This window comes from Quercus robur, chromosome 12, assembly GCF_932294415.1.
Source record: "Quercus robur chromosome 12, dhQueRobu3.1, whole genome shotgun sequence".
In the NCBI taxonomy this organism is placed as follows: Eukaryota; Viridiplantae; Streptophyta; class Magnoliopsida; order Fagales; family Fagaceae; genus Quercus; species Quercus robur.
The window spans coordinates 41,713,810-41,740,710 of record NC_065545.1 but is presented as its reverse complement, the minus strand read 5'-3'; the positions used below and the strand labels follow the sequence as shown (position 1 = coordinate 41,740,710).

The 26,901-nt window shown below is 36.6% G+C and overlaps 2 protein-coding genes and 1 long non-coding RNA gene across 3 annotated transcripts; 1 reads left to right on the top strand and 2 right to left on the bottom strand.

Annotated features, from left to right (window-relative positions):
* Window positions 1-10,268: 10,268 nt before the first annotated feature.
* Window positions 10,269-12,370, top strand: LOC126709385 (pentatricopeptide repeat-containing protein At1g31920). The gene has a single exon (XM_050409597.1). It carries the CDS (start codon window positions 10,533-10,535, stop codon window positions 12,345-12,347), a length of 1,815 nt encoding a protein of 604 aa, XP_050265554.1. The 5' UTR covers window positions 10,269-10,532; the 3' UTR covers window positions 12,348-12,370.
* Window positions 12,371-14,544: 2,174 nt separating this feature from the next.
* Window positions 14,545-14,985, bottom strand: LOC126709388 (uncharacterized). Its single transcript, XR_007649377.1, has 2 exons — window positions 14,763-14,985; window positions 14,545-14,726 (listed from the first exon to the last, which is right to left on the bottom strand). It is a non-coding gene; the product is annotated as an uncharacterized LOC126709388 (long non-coding RNA).
* A 354-nt stretch (window positions 14,986-15,339) lies between these two features.
* On the bottom strand, window positions 15,340-26,566 carry LOC126709387 (phosphomevalonate kinase, peroxisomal). The gene is made up of 10 exons (XM_050409602.1): window positions 26,401-26,566; window positions 25,707-25,857; window positions 24,270-24,380; window positions 23,771-23,876; window positions 23,621-23,673; window positions 22,862-23,245; window positions 19,943-20,047; window positions 18,724-18,951; window positions 17,300-17,422; window positions 15,340-15,740 (listed from the first exon to the last, which is right to left on the bottom strand). The coding sequence occupies exons 1-10, from the start codon at window positions 26,406-26,408 to the stop codon at window positions 15,474-15,476; spliced, it is 1,536 nt and encodes a 511-aa protein (XP_050265559.1). The 5' UTR covers window positions 26,409-26,566; the 3' UTR covers window positions 15,340-15,473.
* Between the last annotated feature and the right edge of the window lie 335 nt (window positions 26,567-26,901).

Here is a 26,901-nt window from a genome sequence, read left to right as displayed (position 1 = left end):
ATTATGCGTGCTTAATTATAAGGTCCATGTTTCAGTGGAATCTCTTAATTGGTGTGTGTTTCTCTCTGATTTGCAAGCATGCTCTAGAAGATTAACTAAAAAATGAAATCAGTCGATTCTTGAGTGGGTTCCATTTGCTCCCATCATTGCTATTACAACCTACTATAGATTAACTACACAAAAAAAAAAAAAAAAAAAAATATATATATATATATATATATATATATAAATTGAGATCTATTTTCTACAAATTTTGTTCATTTTCTAATCAACTAAATACAACACGTGTGCTCATGGAACTCACAGATTTATGTGAGAATGTGTAGTACTTTGGATGTACAAAATTCAAAATTCAAAAAAAAAAAAAAAAAATTCTTTCAAGTATGGAAAAATGTAGACTAAAATGGAAACATGACGTGCAAAAAGTAACTATAACAAGAGGTTCACCAACATTTTTGCACTTCCTTTGTAATGTAGTCATTTACAATCATCTCTTTTCCCTCTATACCATAATAAAAAAGAGTTCCAAAAAAAAAAAAAAAATTCATACAACTAAAGAACCTTTTTCCTCTACTATGATGATATAAAGAGGAGCTAAAAAAAAAATAATTACTCACAAAACTGAAGAACACAGGAGAGTTGAGAGAGTTAGGGCCCGTTTGGTAGAGAAATTTGAGTAATGTTATTTGTAGTTTTTTGAAATATATGTAGGTGAAAAAGTGTGTAATGTTGTTTAAAAATTGAAAATGAGTTGTTTAACAACTCTATCAAACAAGGCCTTAAACTTTGAGAAAAAGAAAAAAAGGGGTTCTCCCTATCCTCCCCCATTTACATTCAAATCGACCTCATCATCATCTTTAATAAATAAACCTAAATATTCTAAAAAAAGTATTTCTTGAACTTGTGCAACATTACTTTTTCTCCCATAGTCATTCATGGGGGCAACTTTAACTTCTCTAATTTAAGCTTCATGCTAACCCTATCTACAAGTAAAATTTAGGGTAAATTCCATTTATACCTCTTGAGGTTTGTGCTAATGTCAACCAGATCCAAAACTTTTCAAAACTAACCAATTTGATCCCTAAAGCCAATTTAGTCCCTAAAACAATTGAGAAAAAATAACTAACAGTTTAGGGACTAAGTTAGCTTTAGAGACCAAATTGACTAGTTTTGAAAAGGCTATAGGGACCAAATTGGCTTTAGGGTAAGTTAGTGGAATTTATCCAAAAATTTATAATCGTCAATTAAAAAGAACAGTATATGGTTGCTGAAAGTACTATGTGTGTGACACCATGCCATATCAACTCCAATGGAATTAAACAAGAGATGTGATGCAGGACAATAAAGAGGAAATTAAAAGATACCTAAGAATTATTTGTTAGGAACTCGGTGGTTTCTAGTGGGGATATATAGGAATTATAAGGGAATTGATGAGAATTGTAGTGAAATTGATTTAATTTGAGGTAGTCACCCTCTATAGAGAAATATTAAGAGAGAGAGGAAATGCATTAAGCAATGAGTTGATTTATTCTTCAATGATAGAAATGTGATTACAAGTAAGTATTTATAGAATTATAAAACTAATTTATTGGCCCATATGACATTATCCTAATGATCATATTATTCCCCATGTGCATTAATAATTCCAATATGTGTTAAATGTGATTAATATGCTTGGAATTGTAACTAACTAAATAAATGCAACATTACATCAATTAATATCTATATAGGGTACCTAACATTATTTTGGTTGTGCTCCCTCGTCAAGATGTTTATGCATCAGTGCATGTGCTTCCTATTCTAATTGATTCCAGAATTGTGAACCTCTAATTGCAATTAATAAAAAGGACCAAAGTAGAAATCCACATAGGGCAACCAATGAAAGCCAATCGATATATCTCACACTTGTAATCAACATTTTCCCTTAATAGTTTGCATATAGCCTTGAAAATAAGCATAATACTACTTATTTTATAAAATGTCAATTTTGATGTTCACAAATAAACTCATGAGTGACAATGAACCACTTGGAAAAAAACATCAATTAAGAAGTTGAACCAAATATGATATTTGGAACTTACAAAATCCCCTAAGAGATGGATGTGCATTCATAGCTGGCAAAAGTAACAACGAAATTACCAAAATTTTGCACATGAATTTAGAATAAGTCCAACAAAGATTCTATCATATACATGAATTAAAGTAATCAAAATTGTTAAAGAGTTACTACAAGTTTAGTAGTTGAAGAATAGCATAGTTTGGAGAGAAATTTTGTTTTACTTATATGATACTCCGCAATCAAACTTTGAGGTCATGGATTGGCTAAATGAAAAGGGAAAGACGCAAAATAATATAGACTAAAATAGTTGTTGCAATACCAAATTTGTTATCCTTAGGGACAACTCCTACATCGGATTTCACAAAATTCAAAAAAGGAGCACCACATAAACATGGATACAAAGCCATAACAAGTTTAGACAAACCAACTCTACCAAGCATTTCGACAAGCACTTTGCAACCGGATATTTTTTTTTGGGACATTAATTGTAGACGCTTTATTTTGTACACCTTTACGACTCAAGCCCTCATTCCCTAATGACAATATCACTAGATAGGTTCATGATTGGTCTAGGGCCTAGTCAAAGGAATCTTTAGTTGAAGGGTGTTTTTGGAAGAGAAAAACCTTGCATAAACCTTAAACATGCATACGCAGCATTGAACATGCATATGCATATTTGATCCATCTTTTAATGCAAAAAAAAGGGCAAAACTTAAATAAGACTAGGCAGTGGGTAGTTGCTTCATAATTTCGGCTTGCACACTGCCTAAGCCAATTAATATTTCCAACATTTTATTCTTTCATACTGGTCGTTTCACTTTTTTTTTTTTTCATTTTTTTTTCTTGTATTTTCTCATGTATTTTATTTTGACTCCTCAATTTCTACCCTTGTCAAAATTGAACTTCTTCTCAATCTTTTACTTTGTCATCACTTTTATCATTTTATATTTTGTTCTTTCTTCTTCTACCCTTTATCGTCTTTAACCTAGTACCAATAGACTATCAGTGAGTTTGTTTTAACTTTTTAAAATTGTACTTTTTGAAAAAGTGATGGTTTAAAAAAGTGTGGTATGAAATTGAGATTTAAAAAAAAAGTAAAGTATTTGGTAAAAGCTATTAAAAAGTATTTTTTGAAATAATTGAGTATTTGGTTAACATTTATGTAGGGTCACGTTCCAGAACGAACCGAAATTGTAATTGGGTCAGGACGTGAATGGGCCCATACAATATCATTTGTAGAGAGTGGGATCAAAAGGCTAAGTCATGTTTACCCGGCGGTGGTTTTGTTAAGCTGTTCATACATGGTTCAGGTGTACTCACCTTTGGAACCCCTCTTTCTCCCCGTGGGACTGGAGCCCTAGAGAAAGAAAAACCCCCCCCCACTTTTAGGTTACATATTTTTTCTTTTATACTAGCATGCGTTCAATTTCTTTCGTCCACGTGTAGGGTCGACCTTTTCAGGACTGATACTTGTCCCATCAGTCCCAGACCTAAGTCGTTGAGAGTAGTTGATAAAGTTGATGGATAAGACTCTGTTAGGCGCAGAGATATGCATGGAGAAGATGGCAAAGGAAGCCTTTCTTAGATATTTTAGATTTCCCTTCAAGCATGTTCCTTTACCTTTTTGCCCTTGTTCTTGGGTCAGCCGAGGACTGCACTGTCCTCGGCTGCTTCTCCGGGCCAATTGGGCCATACTATTCTTGAGCTCGGGCCATGTCCTTTTTCGGCTTAGGCCTTTGGACCCTCCATCAGCAAGTGGGCCTGGCCCGTCAATTATTGGACCCCACAATAGCCCCTCAAAACCCTGCTGTCCGACCTCTTGGTTGGAGAGGGGGGTTTTGGTAACCCCGAGCCTTTATTACGGCTCATTTAATTCGACCCTTCCCTGGCGTTGGCAATTATCCGAATGCCCAGAAAACGCTCCTATCTACGAGATATCCTTTTTGATTTAGCCTTTATACGTTCTGTCCGTTTGGCTACCCGAAGTAGGTCTTTAATGTTTTCCCTTCACGAGACCTCTCAAATTCAATGGCTACTGATAACGTGGGGGAGCGGAACAGGCGCATTCTTGCTGGCAGATTTCCTTAAAGATCAGAACACATTTAATGCCATCCTCTTCGTCCCTTATATAAAGAGGGTGGACAAGAGTTATTTCTTTCATATGTGAATCACTTAATCCCTCAGAAAACTGAAATCCTTAGATTCCTCCCAGCATTCACATTTACCCTCTGATTATACATCGACTCGTAATACGTTCGCCGCAGTCCTAGGTGATGAAGAAATTTTCTCCCTCCCAAAAACACCTTGTTCTGACCAAGCTCGAGATGGCTCGGTCGGGGCAAGGATGGCAGAGACTCAAGATTTATCCCGCCTACCTTTCAGCCAAAATCCGAAGCAGGAACTCGTCACGTCGCTCCTTCGACGTGATTGAGCCGAGGACACACAACATCATCACCACCCGCTCTCTCATGAGCATATCTAATGTGGCACCGGTGTGCTAGGAGTCAGGACTGGGGCAGGGACTAAATGCCCCTGCTTCTTCCTCTCTTCGTTCACTGGCACCACCCTTTACTTTTCTTTCTTCTTCTTTTGCTCCTTTTACTTTCTTTTCATTGCTTCCCTCTTCTTCTCCTCCTTCTCTTGCTCATGTCCTCCATCTTCCTCATTCATCTCCTCCATCTTCTACTCATGTCCTCCATCTTCTTCTTCCTTTGCACTCTTCGATGACAAGAACTTGCTGAAGTGCTTCCATGTGTTCCAATTCTTCTTCCTTCTCCTTTATCTTTTTCTAAAAAGGTTCTTCTCCTGATACGAGCAGTACTGAGGCAGAGATTGGAAAAGCTTTGAAGGCGAGTTTAAAAGGCAGCTGACTATTTACTTATCTGTATTGCAGATGCTAGTGTTGCTTTGGCAGTTCATTTTTTGTATAGGCTTGTTTAAGCCTTTCTTTGTACGTTGTAACAATTTTCCATATTAATAAAAGTTGATATTCATTTATTTCGTATGTTATGTTTTTATACTTTTACAAGTTTACCAACGCTGCTCGGCACCGTAATATAGTATTTGAATCAATAATAACTAAGGCTAAAATGTTTGCTAATAAAAAGGGTGTCACCATGACTTTAATAAAATTATTTAACATAGCAAAGCCGACCAGTGAGGGACGAAACTCACCTTAAAATTATCCAAGATGAGGACTAAGTGCTTGATACAGTGTAGGAAATAACTATCCGAGGACATTTCACTCGCCAAATGGACAGTTTCCTTAGGTTAATGAAAGTTGGGCCGTTTCGCCATCTTTTAATCACACTGGCTTTAACCTTTTACAGTATTTGAGCCGAGAACCTTCCCCATTCGAATAATCGGTTTCCCAAAAGGCCTGGGTCCGAGGACTTCGTAATACCTGGGTTCTGTCTTAAACTTAGATTTTTTTCTCATTACTTGGTTTCCCCATGGGCTTGAGTCCGAGGACCATGCAAACCTTAGGTTCTGCCCGAAACTTAGGTTTTCTCAGTACTTGGTTTCCCTATAGGCTTGGGTCCGAGGACCATACGAGACCTAGGTTCTGTCCAAGACCCTTTGAGTTCAGTTTCTCCCTTTCCTCAGGTATTTCACGAGGTGCCGAGCAGGAAATTGTTCTCGGCAACAGTTATTCCTCGGTGTGGGCCATTGCCCCTGGGCCCCCGTGCAGAACAGGCCTGGGCCACGAACTCACTTGGCCCACAACTTAAAGGGTATTTATGTAGTTTTGGTTACGTAGTACTTTTTGATGTCCCAATGTTCGAGGTGCACCTTCCAGAGACTCCTTTAATTCCCTGGTTGCAGGTGACGTTGGAGACTGAGCCTACGCCATCTTGTCTGTAGCGTTCCTTGGGATGCTGCGTGAATTAAATGCCACCTCTTTATCTCTTTAAATAAATAGGAGAGAAAGTTACTTCATCCTCGCACCAATTCTTTAGTTTTCTCCCAAATCACAGCTCCTATATTCAGTGCTGTCTTCCCTTAGCACAATATGTCTGAGGCGAGGGTTGGGAAGAAGGAAATCTCTCCGCCATGGAAGCGCCGTGCACTTATGAGACTAAAAATGGTGAGGTATGGGCACAGGAAGTATAAGTTCAAGAGAGTACTCCATTTCAATAGAGGAAAAAGGATGTCTCTCCCTCTTTTAGTCAAAATCCGAAGCAGGTTCTGTTCATACCAGAACTTTGGTGTGTCAGAAGAAAGATTCTCCGCCATCATCGCCTCTGCCTTGTGGTGGGCGAATATTTAGAGAAAGACCCTCAACTTCCAACTCCCTGCACGTTTCCTTCAGCGGTGTCAGGCTCAAGTTGGGTCTCTTTTGCTGTTGAGTTGTGGGCAAGTGAAAGCATTGAAGAAGAACAAAATCTTGGAGCTGTAGCCAACCTCTCCTCTGATCTACTTCCTCGGCTTTACTTTATTCTCTTGTATCTTCCTTTCTTTTTGGTTATGTAGTGAGCTTTGACACAAACTGATTCTAGCTTTTCATTGTATGCTGTACTATTTCTTTGCTTTAGTAAAAAATGGAGATTTCTTTACTTGTTTTGAATGCTGTTCCTTTGATAACACTATTTTGTGAGTGGGTGTGCTCTATGTGTGTGTTCCTCCTCGGCGATATTTAAAGCAAGAACTCTTGAAACACAATCCAACTAATTCTAATCTACCGACACTATCAGGCATAATAATAACTCATAGTAAGTTAAACTTAGGAAACTAACCGAGATGATGGTCGAACGTTCTGTAACAAGCGCGGGAATATTGTCCGAGGACGACAAATTCTAAATAATTCATCCGAGGGAGCGACCGAGCATTGCATGACTTCGGTTATGCTTTTGGAAACACGTTACTCCATTCCACACTGGTCCCTTTGGCGTTGAGGATCCGAGGGCAAACTAGACAATCCATGTAACACAGTTCTTCCTTATAAGTAGTTGGTTTCCCCAGAGGCTCGGGTCCGAGGACCATACAAGGCCTTGGTTCTGTCCAAAACTTGTATTCTCTTTTTAAGTAGTTGGTTTCCCCAGAGGCTCGGGTCTGAGGACCATACAAGGCCTTGGTTCTGTCCAAAACTTGTATTCTCTTTTTAAGTAGTTGGTTTCCCCAGAGGCTCGGGTCCGAGGACCATACAAGGCCTTGGTTCTGTCCAAAACTTGTATTCTCTTTTTAAGTAGTTGGTTTCCCCAGAGGCTCGGGTCCGAGGACCATACAAGGCCTTGGTTCTGTCCAAAACTTGTATTCTCTTTTTAAGTAGTTGGTTTCCCCAGAGGCTCGGGTCCGAGGACCATACAAGGCCTTAGTTCTGTCCAAAACTTGTATTCTCTTTTTAAGTAGTTGGTTTCCCTAGAGGCTCGGGTCCGAGGACCATACAAGGCCTTGGTTCTGTCCAAAACTTGTATTCTCTTTTTAAGTAGTTGGTTTCCCCAGAGGCTCGGGTCCGAGGACCATACAAGGCCTTGGTTCTGTCCAAAACTTGTATTCTCTTTTTAAGTAGTTGGTTTCCCCAGAGGCTCGAGTCCGAGGACCATACAAGGCCTTGGTTCTGTCCAAAACTTGTATTCTCTTTTTAAGTAGTTGGTTTCCCCAGAGGCTCGGGTCCGAGGACCATACAAGGCCTTGGTTCTGTCCAAAACTTGTATTCTCTTTTTAAGTAGTTGGTTTCCCTAGAGGCTTGGGTCCGAGGACCATACAAGGCCTTGGTTCTGTCCAAAACTTGTATTCTCTTTTTAAGTAGTTGGTTTCCCCAGAGGCTTGGGTCCGAGGACCATACAAGGCCTTGGTTCTGTCCAAAACTTGTATTCTCTTTTTAAGTAGTTGGTTTCCCCAGAGGCTCGGGTCCGAGGACCATACAAGGCCTTGGTTCTGTCCAAAACTTGTATTCTCTTTTTAAGTAGTTGGTTTCCCCAGAGGCTTGGGTCCGAGGACCATACAAGGCTTTGGTTCTGTCCAAAACTTGTATTCTCTTTTTAAGTAGTTGGTTTCCCCAGAGGTTCGGGTCCGAGGACCATACAAGGCCTTGGTTCTGTCCAAAACTTGTATTCTCTTTTTAAGTAGTTGGTTTCCCCAGAGGCTCGAGTCCGAGGACCATACAAGGCCTTGGTTCTGTCCAAAACTTGTATTCTTCTTTATTTGCTTATCTTCTGAAGGTTTAGCTCCTCGAATGAGGTGGGGGAAGCTGGCCTGATGTTTGAAGCTCCTAGGCTTGCCCATGTCGTTGACACCGTGGAACGTAGCCCCTAGTGGGAACTTATGTTGGAATAGCAACAATGTGTCGCCGGTGATACAGGCACCCTCGTAGTCCCTTGTTCAACAGAAGCTCAACTTCGCCACCGCTCGAGCTAACGCGCAAGCCTTCCCACAGACGGCGCCAATTGTAGGGTCACGTTCCAGAACGAACCGAAATTGTAATTGGGTCAGGACGTGAATGGGCCCATACAATATCATTTGTAGAGAGTGGGATCAAAAGGCTAAGTCATGTTTATCCGGCGGTGGTTTTGTTAAGCTGTTCATACATGGTTCAGGTGTACTCACCTTTGGAACCCCTCTTTCTCCCCGTGGGACTGGAGCCCTAGAGAAAGAAAAACCCCCCCCACTTTTAGGTTACATATTTTTTCTTTTATACTAGCATGCGTTCAATTTCCTTCGTCCACGTGTAGGGTCGACCTTTTCAGGACTGATACTTGTCCCATCAGTCCCAGACCTAAGTCGTTGAGAGTAGTTGATAAAGTTGATAGATAAGGCTTTGTTAGGCGCAGAGATATGCATGGAGAAGATGGCAAAGGAAGCCTTTCTTAGATATTTTAGATTTCCCTTCAAGCATGTTCCTTTACCTTTTTGCCCTTGTTCTTGGGTCAGCCGAGGACTGCACTGTCCTCGGCTGCTTCTCCGGGCCAATTGGGCCATACTATTCTTGAGCTCGGGCCATGTCCTTTTTCGGCTTAGGCCTTTGGACCCTCCATCAGCAAGTGGGTCTGGCCCGTCAATTATTGGACCCCACAACTTATTACCAAGAAGGACAATATATTGATAAGGGAATTCTTTCATACTTATAGTTTCACCTTTATTTATATATATATATATATATATATATATATATATATATATATTTTATAAGATACTTATGGTTTCACATTCTTATTAATAATAATAATAATAATAATAATTGTGGGGCCTGATAATTTGTGGCCCAAGCCCACTTCTCGTTTGGGCCCAAGGCCTAAGCCGAGGAGAGCTGTCTCCGAGGACGCCTAATGAAAGCCCAAGAAGGGCACGAGGATATGGCCGAGGACGATCTTATGCTCAGCACCTCCCAAAACACCTGGATAAAAGAAGCAAACTCGGTATAGGGGCAGGGCAAGGGAAAAAGCTGCCAACACAGTAATACAGAATCCTGCATCTGACAAGCCCATACTCAAACTCATGCCCTTGTACTTTTCCAGCAACCCCCAACCACTCTAGGTATGGGTTGACTGGACAGACCTGCACCCCAAAAAGTAAAACTAACACGTGGACACAAAAAGGGGAATGAAACACTAGTATAAAAGGAGAAGAAAACAAAGCTAAAGGGGGAGCCTAAGTCTTACAACCCTTGCTAATGAAGGGTTTAGCTAGTCAAGCCAAGCCCGTCCATACATAAATTCCCGTAGGAACTACGACTAAACCGCTCACCTGTGCCCAAGGTCATGCCTTTCAGGCCCACTCTCTACAAATCATATTGTTGGAGCCTTTTACATGCGAGCCCAACGTCGTCTATGGGTCGTTAAAAATCGAGTCCCTACAATAATAATAATAAATTTGTTGTTATAATAATTTATGTCTTACGTCTCTAAAAAAAAAAAAAGTTTATGCCTTAGTTATTATGGTTCCACCTTAATAAATTATTGTTTTTTTAGATTAAAATTTTCTAATCTTTAATTTTACACTTTAAACTATAAAATTTATTATATTAATGTAAATGGAAATTGATTTTCATAATAATAATAATAATTCACACCAAAGTCTTAAAAATACTTAACTAGATCACAGTTTATAAATAAATAAATAAACTAGATAATTTCCTATTTGTAAAAAAGAAAAAAACAAAGATGAATCAGATGATACCAAGCAGATCAAAGGGCCCAAAAAATCCAGCATTATCTTATCCAGAATCTAGTTGTCCCATAATAATCTGACACAGTTTTACTGGCTGGAAATTCTCATGGATGACATTATTCCATTGCACTCCCTCCCCCCAGCAAACAAAACTAGTGCAAAAATTCCCTTCTCTTCCCATTGCACTCTAATTCCTTGTTGGGTTTTATCATATTCACTTTTGTTACTTTCTAGCCCATTTGAGCGATACCCATCTCCTTTTTTTTCTTTTCATAGAGCACAAGCCTTCCCTTCATGTGCTCATTTTCATGTTATTCTTTGTATAGCAGTTTAGATTAGATTATCGTATTATGGTGTGGATGACAGGATGATTAGGACACCAGTCCTTAACAAAACCCATCTCTTGTTATCCACAAAAGATCCAAAACTCACAGAATTTGACTTGAGGTTGAAGGAGCAGGAATGTTTGTCCCTGCTGAAGAGATGCAAGAGCATGGAAGAGTTGAAGCAAGTCCATGTCCAAATCCTCAAGTTTGGACTCATTTGGGATTCCTTCTGTGCAGGCAACCTTGTGGCCTCTTGTGCTCTCTCAGATTGGGGCAGCATGGACTATGCCTGCTCGATTTTCCGGCAACTCGAAGAACCGGGTACTTTTGTATTCAACACCATGATCAGAGGGCATGTCAAAGATGCAAGCTTTGAGGAAGCTTTACTTGTTTATTATGAGATGATTGAGAGAGGAATTGAAGCTGACAATTTTACTTACCCGGCTCTTCTCAAAGCTTGTGCCCGGTCACTGGCACTTGAGGAAGGGATGCAAATTCATGGACATATCTTCAAGCTTGGGCTTAAAGATGATGTCTTTGTGCAGAACAGCTTGATTAGCATGTATGGAAAGTTTGGAGAGGTAAAACATTCTTGTGCTGTTTTTGAGCAAATGGATCAAAAGACTGTTGCTTCTTGGAGTGCTATTATTGGAGCTCATGCTAGTTTGGGGTTGTGGTGTGAGTGCTTGATGCTTTTTGGGGATATGAGTAGTGAGGAACTCTGGAGGGCTGAAGAAAGCACATTAGTTAGTGTGCTTTCTGCTTGCACTCATTTGGGTGCTCTTGATTTGGGAAGGTGCACACATGGTTCCTTATTGAGGAATATTAGTGGACTCAATGTTATAGTACAAACTTCTTTAATAGACATGTATGTCAAATGTGGATGCCTAGAGAAAGGATGGCGTCTCTTCCAAAACATGGCCAAGAAAAACCAATTGTCCTACACTGTAATGATCTCTGGGCTAGCCATGCATGGACATGGTAGGGAAGCTCTAAGAGTTTTCTCAGAAATGCTTGAGGAAGGTTTGGTGCCAGATGATGTTGTCTATGTTGGTGTGTTGAGTGCTTGTAGTCATGCTGGTCTTGTCAATGAGGGACTCCAATGTTTCAATTCCATGAAATTTGAGCATGGGATTGAACCAACTGTTCGACATTATGGTTGTTTGGTAGACCTCATGGGGCGAGCCGGCCTGCTCAATGAAGCCTTTAAGCTTATCAATAGCATGCCCATTAAGCCAAATGATGTCGTGTGGCGAAGCCTTCTTAGTGCCTGTAAAGTTCACCATAACTTGGAACTAGGGGAGATTGTTGCTAAGAACATATTCCAATTAAATTCACGTAATCCTAGTGATTATTTGGTGCTATCCAATATGTATGCTCGAGCTCAGAGATGGGAGGATGTTGCTAGGATTAGGACGGAAATGGTGTGTAAGGGCTTCAAGCAAACGCCAGGATTTAGCCTTGTTGAGGTGAAGAGAAAAGTCTATAAATTTGTTTCACAGGACACTTCTTACCCACAATGTGATGACATTTATGAGATGATCCACCAGATGGAATGGCAGTTGAAGTTTGAAGGCTATTCCCCAGACACATCACACGTGTTGCTTGATGTAGATGAAGAAGAGAAGAGGCAGAGATTGAAAGCTCATAGCCAAAAATTAGCAATTGCTTTTGCACTTATACATACATCTCAGGGATCACCCATAAGGATAGCTAGAAACCTCAGGATGTGTAATGACTGTCACACATACACTAAATATATTTCAATTATCTATGAACGAGAGATTACTGTAAGAGATCATTATCAGTTCCATCATTTCAAAAATGGAACATGCTCTTGTAGGGATTACTGGTGAAATTGATTGACATTTCTGTCCTAGCATAATGATTCATGGAGAAACTTCTTTCTCATTCCATGTTAACAAAACACAATTATTAGAGAGGAGATTGAATAAACAATATTGGGAATTCCTTAAACATTTTTTGCTTGTTGATGCATTTCCGTCATGTAAGGAAAATGCACACCTGTTAGAAAGGGGAAAAAAGTATATGCAATGCACAAGAGTATTAGGAGGGCATTTCAGGATGATAAACAAGAAGCTGTACACTAGCAGGTAATTATTTCTTTATACTCACTAATTTTAATTTTTGTTTAAGCCAATTTGATTTATATATATATATATATATATATATATATCTTTTCTTCTTGGGTATGTGTTGTGTTTCTCAGTAGAAAAGAGGCGCTTGACTATTTTAAAGACGATACATTATTTTTGATGTGTTAAGTTTTGTTCCCAACAAATTACTTTTTTCATTCACTGAATTGACCTTGTAATTTTATTTGGTTGAGAATAATGAAATTAGTTTGATGGCTGATAGATATGTTTGCATTGAATTATAAGAATGATTAAGACTATGGAATTGCAAATTATGCCAACCGTAGTCTTTGTGCCTAGATGATTCATATTAAGGATTGAAAGGTGATTACTTCCTTACCCTTTTAAACATCACATGCATTGCCTCAATGCCATATGATACAATTGTTCCTTGAACATTGAGCACTGCTCTATAAATAGAGTATGGTTTGTTTGTGAATGTATTTTACAGATTAGAGATTAGAGATGCAGCTCAAATGTGGATACTATATGAGTCTAAGATTCGGTCTTGGAATTTAAATTCTATCTGAATGAAGCTATGACTCTTAAGATAATGGGCATCTAAATTGAATCTGGATTTGGTCTTGGAAAATTAAATTCTATCTGGATGAAGCTATGAGTCTATGACTCTAAGATAATGAGCATCCAAACTGACTCTGGATTTGGTCTTGGAAATTTAATTTCTTGCTAGATGAAGAATAGAATATTAGGTGTGTAAGATAATTTGCTTGCCTATAATAGTGAAAAGGTTCCCAAAGTTTTGTGGTCAATGGCTGTTGTACCATTCATTATGCATGTAGGGCTAAGGTAATACAACATCAAGCGTGTTCTAATCCTTCATATGTAAATCTCTCACAAACCTTTATATTACCTTATAATTGTCCTATTTGTTCCACAAAATAATTGAGCATAAAAAAGAAAAAGAAAAAAAAAAGAGTAAAGACTTTTCAGATGACTTATTCTTTTATCCAGTGAAGCTGTATCTAAACTTATGTTTTACTTACCTGGCCAGTATCATACAAGGTATCAAGAACAAATGTCTCACTGGCCTGAACAGGCGGTTAATATAATTATGAAATGGCTAACGGGTCGCAACCCTTCCTTGGTTGTAGCTGATTTTGGCTGTGGTGAGAGTTTATTGAACTATTTTTCTATTGCTAACTATAGCAAGGAAAATTTACTGAACATTTTAGAGTGGAATCTAGTGTCTAGTGCCTTGCTAATATATTCTTTTGTTACATTGTATCAGGGGATGCACGCCTTGCTAAAAATGTGAAGAATAAAGTGTTCTCCCTTGATCTTGTCACAAATGATCCCTCAGTAATTGTTTGTGACATGTCCAAGGTATGTGCTTTCATTTGAAGTAGGATTCAAGAGGATTTATAAACAATTTTCAAGAGGCCCTCACTTTTTAATGAAATCTTTGTGCTTATTGGCAGACACCGCCGTTCACTCATAGGGACTAACTACCCAAACTATCTCAAGGAAGCACACAGAGTCCTTAAGCCTTGGTTTGCACCCCACTTTGTCAAACACTTTCACATTATGTGATTCGTTTTTCAGTTATTTATCTCATTCGTGTTCCTCTCATATGTTTGTCTGATTGATAGAAAGTTAAAAAACCAATTCTTTGTTCTCATGGACACTTTATATTTGCAGGACTACTCATAAGATGTTTGTTGTCATACTTCAAGAAAAAGGTGCATGATCAGTTGTGGCTTGAATAATATATATACAATTATATCTGCTTTTTTTTTTTTTTTTAATACCATAAAATTATATATGATGAGGAGCAGTGTGTAGTGTCATGCTCATTACTAATTTATTTATTTTTTGGGTTGTGTTAACAGGTAACTTACGGTGCCCATTAACAACAACTTTTGACTTTTTTTTGGTACATTTTTTTTTTTTTTTGCAGCTTTATGTTAATTTTTTTATTATTGTGGGGGCCAACTTTGTAGAGAGAAAAAAATATTAAAATAACCAAAATAATTAGTTTTACGTCCTTTTTTATTTATTTAATTTTTTTTATTAAATAAGACTCACTTTAGTACAACCTTAACAGTCACCTATGCGGTGCTTGTTAACATTTGCCATTGTTGAAGACAAGCAAACATTGTTAACATTTGCCATTGTTGAAGACAAGCAAACATCAGAGATGAAGGAAATTGAATGGCCTGAGCTGAAACCTTGATTGTACAAGTGCCGGTAAAACACCAAGGGAATTTTTTTTTTCACCATCCTGGACAAATGAAGGTAGCCTATTGAAATATATTAGCTCAGTTGCCAAGTTTAACAAAGTTTATATGAAATTTTTACTCAGGTCCGATACATTTTTTTAATTTCATGAACCATTGGTGCAAGAAAGCACTTGTTCCTCTCTCTTAATAATAAATTGTTTTTGGTTCTTGTTCTCATAAATAAAGTTTCAGAAAACTGTGTTTTGAAAACATACCAAAACATGTGCTAAGATTTTGTTGTGGGAAAACTCTTTTGGCCTTAGGGGGGTCACAGTCGCGTGTAAATGTGTGTGAATTGCCACACAAATACATGGCACCCACGTCTCACAGTATTTTTAATTTTTAATTTTTATTCAACCACTAGATAGAGAGGAATATCATTGTGTTCTTTTATCAAGGGATGCATGCCAATTTCAAGAAGTTTATGGCCAGTAGGAATGGAGAGCATAAACTAAGATTTGAAAATGGTTTTCATTTGGATGATTAACTTATTTTATTGTACAGTGTTCACAGGAATTACAACAGCTCTAAATCAACTTTCATCATTCAATAAAGGTTCTTTTTCTGCTAGCTTACAAATATGGGCTTATTCAATATGAACTGAAGACACAGCGGCTGTAACTCCGCTAATTCGTGGATCTCCACTTTCTAGAGAAACGCCACAAGGATCTTCTTTAACTAACAAGGCCAAAACATTTTGTGAACTCCACATTTTGGTGACATTGCTGCTGGAATCCCCCAAGGTAACAGCAAAGACTGCATCAAAGCCACCTGCTCCAGGAACTCCAGCCAACAAAATCCCTTCCATGTTCATTGTAGCATCCAAAAGCTGAGTTTGTGATTCAGGTTCAATCTGCAATTTTGGAAAACTAGTCAGACATTGAACTTATGGACCAGCCAGATGAAAAAGAACAAGACCTAGAATTGGAATCCATTGGGGAAACAAGTTTTGAGTATCCCACGCTAAACTCCAGAATTACACCTCACTGCAGACTTGCTAAGGGTAAAAAATATAGGGGAACCTAACAATGTTTACCTTGCTAAATTGACCTGCAGGTTGGATATTTAGTAGTTTTTTCTTACCAGAAAGTTAAAAACTAAACATCTGCAGAATTCTTCAAGCAGCACGTTAGAGGTTAACATAGAATTTCTTCAGACAGTTCACTTGGGCCATAAAATTCAAGCTACTTGAGCTTTGGCTTGGTAAAGGTTCTCAGAACAACTCACTATCCAGTCAAAAGATTAATAACCTGGGCTTGATCAACCCATTACTTGGATTGACTTGACTCTCTTTGTCCAAAAAACCAAGCTACTCGAGCTTGATTCAATATTATTTTGATAATGTGTTCAATCAAGGTATGCATATTGACAAACCAGGCTTGAAGAACCTAGGACACAGGACTCAGGACTCGGCCTGTCTGCAGTTGTACAATTCATGTTGAATTTTATCACTTATCCTGAAACAGATGCATATCAAGAGGATGTTACCAGATTCGGATTATGTTCAAATGACAATATCTATGCCTGGTGTCACAATATTCAATTCCTTGTAGTCTGATATTTTTCATCGAGTATCCAAATATTGTGGCAATACATGTGTTATCAGTGTACAATACTTTTCTTTTTTTTTTTTTTTTTTTTTAAGTTTGTTAATCTGTCTACAATACAATGGAGGGTAAATAGAAGATAATCAAGAACCCAACTTCATGCTTCCTAATGGGAGGACATGGAGAAAGAAATATGCATGTTGAACTTAAGGAGAAGTTTGAAAATTCAATCTTAGACTCACAAATTTTATACCAAGAGTTTTTCTCCTGAGTAAACAAACCATAGATTGAATATCTGAAGAAATGTGACATTAATAAGACAGCTTTTACGAGTTAATGAGTTTCTAGGTACATAGTAGGAGATCACCACCTCAAACCGTTGTTTAAACAGACACTGAAGTGCATGCATCAATTTGAAAGTCCCGAAAAGGAGATGAGTACATTGCCATCCTTTTGCTGGGAAGATTAGAACACTGAACAATTAATTACAGCCATTCTTTTTACAGTATTGCATGTCATCATCATTAATTTAGAATTACTGCCCCTCATTTTCTTTTTTTGATAGAAGATAAAAATTCTACTTTAGTTTAGCTTAATCTAAGTGTATATGTGTGTGAAGCTCCCTCTTAAAGACTTGAATCCTTGCCCTTGCTCTCCACACCTCACAAGCACTTATACTTGTGGAGTGACTATCGCACCAAGGGTATGCGGTGGTGCTCCTCATTTTCTTTTATTTCATTATTTGTATGCTCTATCTTAAAATAATAATAATAATAATAATAATAATAATAATAATAGAATATTAAAAATCAATACGAAAAGAACAAGAAGAAACAAGCATTCCATCAAAGAGAAAAGAACCTACCGGAACACCTGCAGCTTCACCCATCAGGCGCATATGATATCTGATCCCAAGCATAGCATCTCTTGCTCCTAACAATGCTTTAACAACTGCATCTTGCTTTGGTTCAGAAGCTTGCTCCAGCCACTATTCAGGAAATTTGTGACTCAAAACTCAAGAATAGGAAAGAGAGAGGGGGGGGGGGGGGTGGGGGGGGGGAGGGAAGGAGTAAAAAGGAGAATGGTAAAAGCATCAAATTACATTTTAAAAGGACCGGGCAATCTCAACAGCTTTCACAACTCACCAAAAGTAGACCCTGTAACTAGTTTTGAACTTGACAATTTCATAGTGAAGCTGAAGCTACAGTTTCTTCAGAAACAAGCACAAGCATGGTGTAAAACATAGTTTTATGTTATATGTATGATTTAGCATACCATACATTTGTTTTTTCTGCATTAGGCAGTTGCTCCCTCCAACTCCCACCCCAGGAGACCAAACGAGCACACACACAAAAATTAAAAAAAGAAGAAGAAAAAAAAAACACAGCTAAATTCTTGAGGTGTAAAAAAATCTACCAATCACATGGTGAGTACAACCTGAGAAGTTTGATCATGACAGTCAATTGTAATGATAGAAGAAAACAAGCAAACCATTTGTGGATGGTATATTTGATATTTAGAGATAATGTGGTACCTCTTACAGATTTGGTCACATATGCAGAAGTTTGAAAATTCGTTTAGTGCATTTGGGAGCCCATAATTCTTAGGTTTAAAATTATAGATATTCTATTTGTAAAATGTCTGTAATGAACGGAAGCACTTCATCTTTCTCTCTTAACTTTTCAATATTTAACACAAATAAGCAAAAATCAAACATGGTAGATGGTTAAACAACTCAATATAGGAACTTAAGGACTTCTTGCCTGCTGGTCTGATCCTATGATCTGATACTACGGTACTCCCAGAAAACTACTTTTTGACAGGCTAAATAATTTGAAATGATCCCTTTTTTCTCAAATAAAGGCCTCAATAACTAAGACAACACTTTTTTTGAGAAAAGTTTAGAAACTAAGATAACACTTGATGCTTCACATGACAGGGAATATTTTCTAAGATATACAAGGACAAAATAGAGATGCAATTCTGGCACAAAAGAAAACAACATAATTTCAGGTTTCAGATATTTATCTTTCCTTTACCAATGGATATCAGCAAAATTTCAGGTAGTCCACAACAAATTGACCGTATAAGTTAAATAATGGTCCCAAAAAATGAAGAAATTTTACTTGATGTAGAAACCAAAATGACAGTGTCTCCATATGCATCTCAAACTCCCAACCAAACAAAAAATACTTGCATAAATTTTTTCCATTATCACAGAATCACCAAGAAAAGTGATTATTTATATAATATCCTTTGCAGGTGCAAGAAAATGAGCTCAAGACTTACCTTGTCTGACTTAAGCCTACTGCAGTTCTCTATTGTGCATTTATATGCATCCCAGTATTCCTCTGCAAGTTTGCTTAACATATTGAGTTGTACTTCAAGTGAAGAATTAGCCTCCGATAACTTTCTCCAGGTTTCTAGAGATTTTTGAGGGTCAGACTTCTGCCACTTTTTCACAGCACCTACCATTGAAGGTGTGGATGATCCTCCAGTTCCTGGTTCTCCTAGCAACTGCAAAAGACACATCAGTAGGAGCAGAAAGTGCTTCAATGTCCCTCTGAAAACCAAGATAAGTTTTCTTAAGAGTACACAAATTTTTAAGGAAAGTGAAAGGGGAAAAAAAAAAGAAAAAAAAAAAAAGAAGACAAAGAAGACTGGGTTATAGTTCTGTCTTGCAGACTAGTTTTCCATTATCTTACTTGATGACATATGTTTGCCAATCTATACTGATGATATATCAATTATCATGTTCTACATATTTATTCCTACAGCTGTACTTGATATGGAAGCAGAAACTGTTCTCAGAGAACAACTTCACTGCACATACACATGCCACAAATTACAAAATTTAAACCCACCACACATGATGAAGAATGTCCAAATGATCCATAGGTTTTCTGGTAAAGAGTTTCTATATTTTTCTGAGAATGCAGAAATTACAAATGATATTGTTTCATCCTACCAATAGAGATCATAAGGCCCATAGAATAGCTTCATTGGTATCATAGTGATCTGTTTTCTTTTTTTCTTTTTAATTATAAATTTTATTGATGAAGAGGCACTACCTCATGTATAAAGGATGTATACATGATGTAGTCCTAAGGAATTACAAAGAATGACAGTTACAATTTGAAAGATTGAGAATCAATGAAATCTACAAGAGAATGATTGTCATTAGAGCCCAAAACATGGGATCATTCAAACAATAATCATATAAAAGTTGACTTTAATTGAAGAATCAATGTTCCCACAAATATTGATCTTCATGCCATTAAAAAAGGTTTATCATTCTTATCAAGTATTGTGCTTTACCAAAGCCCTAGCCATTCTTTAAAACCTAATCCTTCTTTCTGAGGTTATTTACCATAGATCCTCAAATTCTCCAAAGCCTAAGCACACCACAAACACACATAAATGTCCTCTGCCACAAGCGTAGCATGAAAGAAAATTACATTTACACACATACAAGTTGCAATAAATTGTAAATATTAAAAATTCTTACTAGGGTCATTAATGGTGGCAAGGAAAACTTAGTCCTCTCATGGTCCCATTTCCCTTTTAGGACGTCAATAATGACTTCTTGCAAGGGCAATCCCTTTGCTGCAACCTGCAATGTTTCAATAGAAAAGGATAATAAAGTTATGACAGTTTTCAAAAGCTACTTATTAAAATTAACTTTTAATGTTTTGTACATGAAGAGAGACAACATATATGCACCTTCTATGGATTTTTTTCATCTTAAAGTTAGGGAATAAATTAATCTAATAGTAAGATGTTTTCATCCAAAACTCAGTTATGGCAGCCTAAGCAAGCCGTTCTGGGTTTCTTTTCTGGTTTTAAAAGTTCCTTCTATTTTCTAATTATTTTCCCTTTTTTTCGCGCACCCGGGGGGGGGGGGGGGGGGGTGAGATTGTGTTGGATTTGTAGATAAGCCTAGAAGGGCTAGAAACTGACAAGTTTCCTGGGGATAGCACTAAATGACTAACCCTTAACCCTTGAAAAGAAGTGGCACCTCAAACAGAAGTAGGTAAAACTAAAACATTCTAATAAGCTCCATGCCTCCATTCTATAGAAAACCTAACCCTCAGCTGCCTAACTATAACCAGATCACATGAGTGACTGTTAAGATGTTTGTTTGTCTATGATATATCAATATCAGGTATGCAAGGTGATTCATATAAAAAAATTGAAGATATATTTGCCGGCAATGCTTTGTAAATGAACTAGATGGAAATAAGGGGAAAATATAGTCTTCCAGAAATCTTTTGAAGTTAACAACCCCAAGAGAAACTCAAATGTAATATCATAGATACAACGTTCCTCAAACTTTCCTTAAGGGATTTACACGTCATTCTCAGCAGTATAAAAATTTTCAGAATATGAATGATATTATATGAACATCACTTTGTTACCAGAAATTTTTAATATGTTACTTGTCAAAAAAAAAAAAATTTAATAGGTCACTTTGTTACCAGATTCACTAACATAAAGTAAAAGGAACTTAAAAGTTTGGATACTGTACCCTATAATAAAGGGAAGAAGATAGAAAGAGACTAAAGTATGATCAAACTAAAAAGATCCCACAAGTGTGATGCAGGGAGCACGAATACAAATTTTTTTTTTTTTTTGATAGCTAAATAAAATTCATTAAATAAAAAAAGCAATTCCAATACACGGTGTGTACTGAAATGACACGAAGGAGTACAAAAGAAGAAAATATAAGGCATTGAAAATAAAACTAGCTAATGTACAAAGAATTCATGAAATCTAGCAGTCCCTCAGCCGAGAAGGATACAAGCAGAGCAATCCACTCGTATAGCATCTTCAAGAATAAAAACTTCAACTTTGCAGTGCTAATTTCTCAGTCATCAAAATGGTGAGCATTATGTTCCCACCAAATACATCACATGATACAATAAGCTTTCTAAATTGTTCCAAAACTTCTCCTGCCAAACCACCCCCTCCAACACTCCAACATCCCAACAAGGAACTGGCATTACCCAAGAAACACCCAACACAAAGAAATTTCTTTAATTTTAGAAGTTAATTGTATTTTTACTATCAAGCTATTGAATTTTATTTTAGGTCTTATTATTTTATTTAATTTCCTAATATCAATATTTTTTTCATAATTCAATAATTAGGCTCTGACCCAAGTCAATTAGATTAGGGTTTAGTTCTAGTAGTCTATTGTACTTCTACGGGGACAAGCTTATGGCAACAAAATTTCAATTTGAGTTTATCTAATGCCTGTGTTGATTCCTAGGTTTCCTCTCATGCTTAGTATTGATTTCAAGCAACCCTAGGTGTTGATTCGTACATATCTGTTTTGTTTTTTCCTACAAATTTCTTTAGAAAATTTTGTACATCTGTGTTGGTATTAAGCTTCTTGTTTTGCATCAATGGGCGTAAGTCATCGGTCCAAATCTAATAAGGGGCTTTGGCTATTTTCATAAAATCCCAACCAAAGTATTATAATTTGAAGGAGGAATAGACATATTGGTGATATTTCTCCTAATACTATAAAAGTAACAAACCTGATCATTCAATTTTATAATTTAACGATAATAAGTTATTATTATAATGAATAATAGTAAGTATAGTAATTATAGTTATAAAGTGGAATATTTGTTTATTTATTAATTTATTATATTCTTTTTATATTTGTATTATAATTTAAATTTAGATTCTAATAATAATAAATATATATTATTATGAATTATGAATAATTATCCTATTATTATTTTATATTTATTATTAGCTATTCGAAATTATTATTTATTATTATAATTATAATGAATAATATTATATTTAATGTAAGTCAAACGAGACTTTCATGGCATTCTAAATATTAAAAAAATTATCAATATCTAATCAGAAATTTGTGTAAGTCAGAGGAAATCTTAATGGTATATATGCATAGGCATAATAGATGATAGGAAAATTTAGATACAACCTGGGAGGATAATGCATAGTGTAGCCTAGGGCCATTTTGATGCATAAACATTGCACATTGTCCTCATTTGAGGTCCCACACAAATTCAAATGTATTAAGCTCAAAATGAAATCCAAAATTACAATAAACAAATTTGGGGAAAGAAAGGTGGGGAGGGGTAAACCATAGGCCAGCATATGCTTATCTCCCAAATGCTCTTCTTTTTTTTTAATATGATATTTGGGGGAAGGAAGATTTGAACCCTGAACGTCTTTGTTGGAAACACCAAGAAGTGCCGCTTGAACTACAAGGCTTTTGACTCTCCCAAATGCTCATGTAAAACTAGTGAAAGCCTAAATTACATATAGCTCTGACAACTCTGTTCAAGTCTCAATTCTGGAAATATGTTCATGATGTTGTCCATCCATGCATACCATGACCAGTTATGGAACAAAAACACAAAGAGAGAGAGAGAGAGAGAGAGACCTGAGCAGAAGAAATCACTTCTGGTGAAAAACGGACATAACGATGACTGCCATAAACAGCAGAACTGACATCAAACCCACTGCCAACTTTCCCTTGTGCAATACAGTGAGCAGTTTGAGCTATCATGTGCACGACATCAAGATCTGTAGCATCCTTCTTTTCTTGGTGTTGATCTTTAGATGAGGATAGATTTACAACTCCAAGGTAATGAAGTAAAGCACCAACCACGGCAGTTGTCATTGCTGCTGATGAACCCAATCCAGTTTTTGCAACTTCAGGCTTGCAATTTTCTTCATTTGATTCCCCTGTGTTAAAGGTAATGGATGTGAAAGGTGGAAGAGTAGCTAATGCCTCTGGTGTCAAAGGTAGTCCACGTGCTTCAATCTATAAAAGAGGGTGCATCACATAAACATCTCGAACTAAAACCTTGGAATAGACTTGTAGATTAAAATGCTTAAAGATGAAGGATAAACTCTACTAGAAGTGCAAGCTTAGTTCGAACATTTTTTAACTCAAAAAGAAATTATAGTAGGTGGTTCTCATTTACAGTTGTAAGTCATTGCATATATTTCTCACAAGAACCAAAGTAAAACGCAGGTACATTATACAGTCTACAAATGTATGTGTCAAGAAATTAAACTGTTGAGAAAACTTTACAAAAAAGGTATGAAATTTAAATAATAATAATCATAACTAAAAGAAAAATATTCCATGAACATGATGAAAAAAATTATTGAACCATCAGAATAGGGAAAGTACCTGATTACGATATGAATAAAATTCGTTGGAACCTAAAATTGTGATGTCAAGACCTGCATGACTAATCCAATTAAAACATTAGATTATTGTAGATGTATAATTTCTTTATCTTTAAATGGATAGAGAAACATAGGAAGTATCAAACATTACCTTGTAAAAGTAGTTTGTGTAAGAACTCTTTCTTATTCTTGTCAAGCGTTGCATCCGCAGTTGCCACAGCGTATTGCACTGCTTGTTCCACAAAAGGGTTTCTTGACTCACTGAAATTTTAAGCAATACAGTAAGCACCAGTTCAACTATGCATTTGACCAAGCACCCTCTCTTGTCATTGGCACATGATTTATAAATCATGAAAAACAATAATTAGATTAAGCATCAGCTTACACTAAGCACTTAGTCACGTGAAAGCCATTTTGTTGTTCAAATATTTGAAAATGTTACTGAAAGCATCAATAGGGTGCACAAGTGAAGCAAACAGAAAGTATACAAAAGGATATCCCCCAAGAAGAAAAAACAGAAGAGAAAATGGAGACAAAGATATAGGTTTCAAGACCTAAAATTAAGGATTATCAATGACATCCAAGAAATTTTAAAGTATATTAAGAAAAAATGATGATCTTGAACTGTAGAATACACATGTAACATAAACAATAAAAACTTGCCTTGAAGAACAACATTGCAGGGCCAAGTTTTTCGGTGCCAATTTATACAAGCTTTCTCTGGAAAGCTGGGGAGATGTTAATTTCACATCTGTCCATGCCTGAAAGGTGATATGGAAAGTCACAAATTGAGTACTATGGAGGTACATCTTAATGAATCAACAATATGTTGGCGGACAGACAGCTTCAAATAAAGCTATTAAAGAAATAATGCAGGTGATGTCACATGTTAAGAACTCTTATAGAAGTATTCACACCATCATCTTATTTGACTAAACACCACATATAGCCCGCATTTGGCCTTATTTATAAGGTCTGCAACTTATCACCTGTCGGGTTTTAATCATAATATAGAAGAAATTCAAGCTCAAGAACCACCCCATGTTAATGTAAACTTGCACAAGTTTCACCCCTAAATACATAAGGCATTCACAGCCAGACAACAATCAGCTTCATAGTTGGCTGCCAAGAAACTGCTTGCAGCCCATCTCTCAACTCAAATTTATGCCCTTTCTCAGAGACCCTCCCCACCTTTGACACAGCCCTCCAAACTCATCTATAAGAGACATCAATTCAAAATTCACACAAAACATGAACTCTGTGTTTGACATGTATCTTATGGTCAAGCAAATTTCTTTTGGCTCAAGTAAAAGTGTAAAACTATTGTTATAGCATGACTCTATTAAGTTCTCACTTGCATACACTAGGGGATAGGGTGGTAATGTATTACAAGCTATTTGCTGGAAAATCAGTTCCGAAGGATCATTATCTTTCCAGTCATTATACCATTGGAGAAAACCCCTTTTTTATAACCGTACCGTGGTAGAAAAAGTTATTATTGTCAATTAACACACGAGTGTATTTATACAACTAATCCAGAAGAAACACGTTTTACCAACAGAGACAAAGCTAAGTAAAGTTGATTATGTCAACAACTCCAAATGTATGTTCAGTATGCCTGCCTCCAAAAACTCTAAAAACCCAATTATTTCTTTCATTATGATATAAAAGGACAGACTCCCAGAAATACTGTCCATAACTAGGTGCTCAAGGATAGTGGAACAGCCTTTTTTGGAGATCTGACCAAGTTTGGCCATAACATGTAACCATCTCACATTTTCTTTCTTATGATCAGTATCTCAAAAATCTAAGCACCATATTAAAGTAAATTAATTCTAAAACAACTTAAATGAAAATTCTTAATTTCTGGCTAAATATTATTTAATTGCCCTTGAAACGTCACACTCCCATTTCCCACTTTACTCTCTTGACATAGCACAACTATTTCCCTATTAATAAAATGCCAAACATTTGAATGATTACATGATAAGTAAACTCCACCATTGCAGTAAAGAAAACCAACAAGAAAACGAATCAGATGACAACAAAATCAGTTTATTAAGGACAAAGTCACAAGAGTTACTCACCCATGCCCAGCTATCGGGCTTGATCTCATCGTAAAGTGGTTTTACAATGGCAAAAAACCGGGCATTGGTACTGAGTACGAGTCCTGCATTAGGCCTCTCCAGAATAAGGTAACCCCCAGTCATCAAGACCTTCCCAGGAGCTGAAGCAACACTGTGTGCGCATCACAAAATATGCCCAGATCAGAAATACATATATACATACAACTTTCTTTATTAACATTAAGATTGAGATTCACCAAACAAACACTTACCCTCCATTTCTTTGCTCTAAAAAACAAATGTAAACAAAGACAAATCCTCAGTTCAAATTCTATTTTATTGGTTATTTGGAACTAAACCCAGATCAGAAATACATACATACATACGGACATACAACTTCCTATCACGAACATTAAGATTGGGAATCACAAAACAAACACTCATCCTCCATTTCTTTACTCTAAAACCATATGTAAACTAACACAAATCCTAAGAATCTCAATTCTCATGCTATTCTATTGGTAATTTGGAACTAAACCCATCAGTTAATGAGTCAAAAAAACAAAAAAAGTATGAATAATAAAATTAAAAAAAAAAAAAAAAAAACCCAATGATTTTCTTTTCTCAATTCTATTACTCTTCCTCGGAGAGAGAAAAAAAATTGAGACCCAATTGACAGAGAATCATCAAGGAAAGTTTGCATGGAGGAACTTACACGGCCATTGCTCTCTCTCTGTCTCAATAGAGTTCTCGTCACTATTGTGATGTTGAAGGCTGAGATTCAATGTCACAAAAAGCTTCTTATAGTTTAAAAATATTGGTCAAAAAAAAAAAAAGAGGAGAAAATTGGCAGTTGGAGTTGGTAGTGGCATGCACCTCTCTCTTTTTTTTTTTTTTTTTTTGAGAAACCCTCTCTTTTTAGTTAGTTACTGCAGCTTTTTTTTTTTCCCACATTTGGGCGAAAATGCCAAAGTTTTTACCCTCACCCTCACTACAAGAAACTTTTTGTGACTATTTTCAAATTTCAAAGTTCAATACGCAATATTGCAAGTAGTTGAAAACTTGTAACTTTATTTAAACAAACAAAAGCAAGTATATTAGGTTGTTGTTAAAATGTTGTAGCATTTTATTTGTGTACTTAATACTTTCTCAAAGTATATATATATCTTCACCAACAGGAAAAAAAAAAAAAAATACTCACATATACATAGACAAA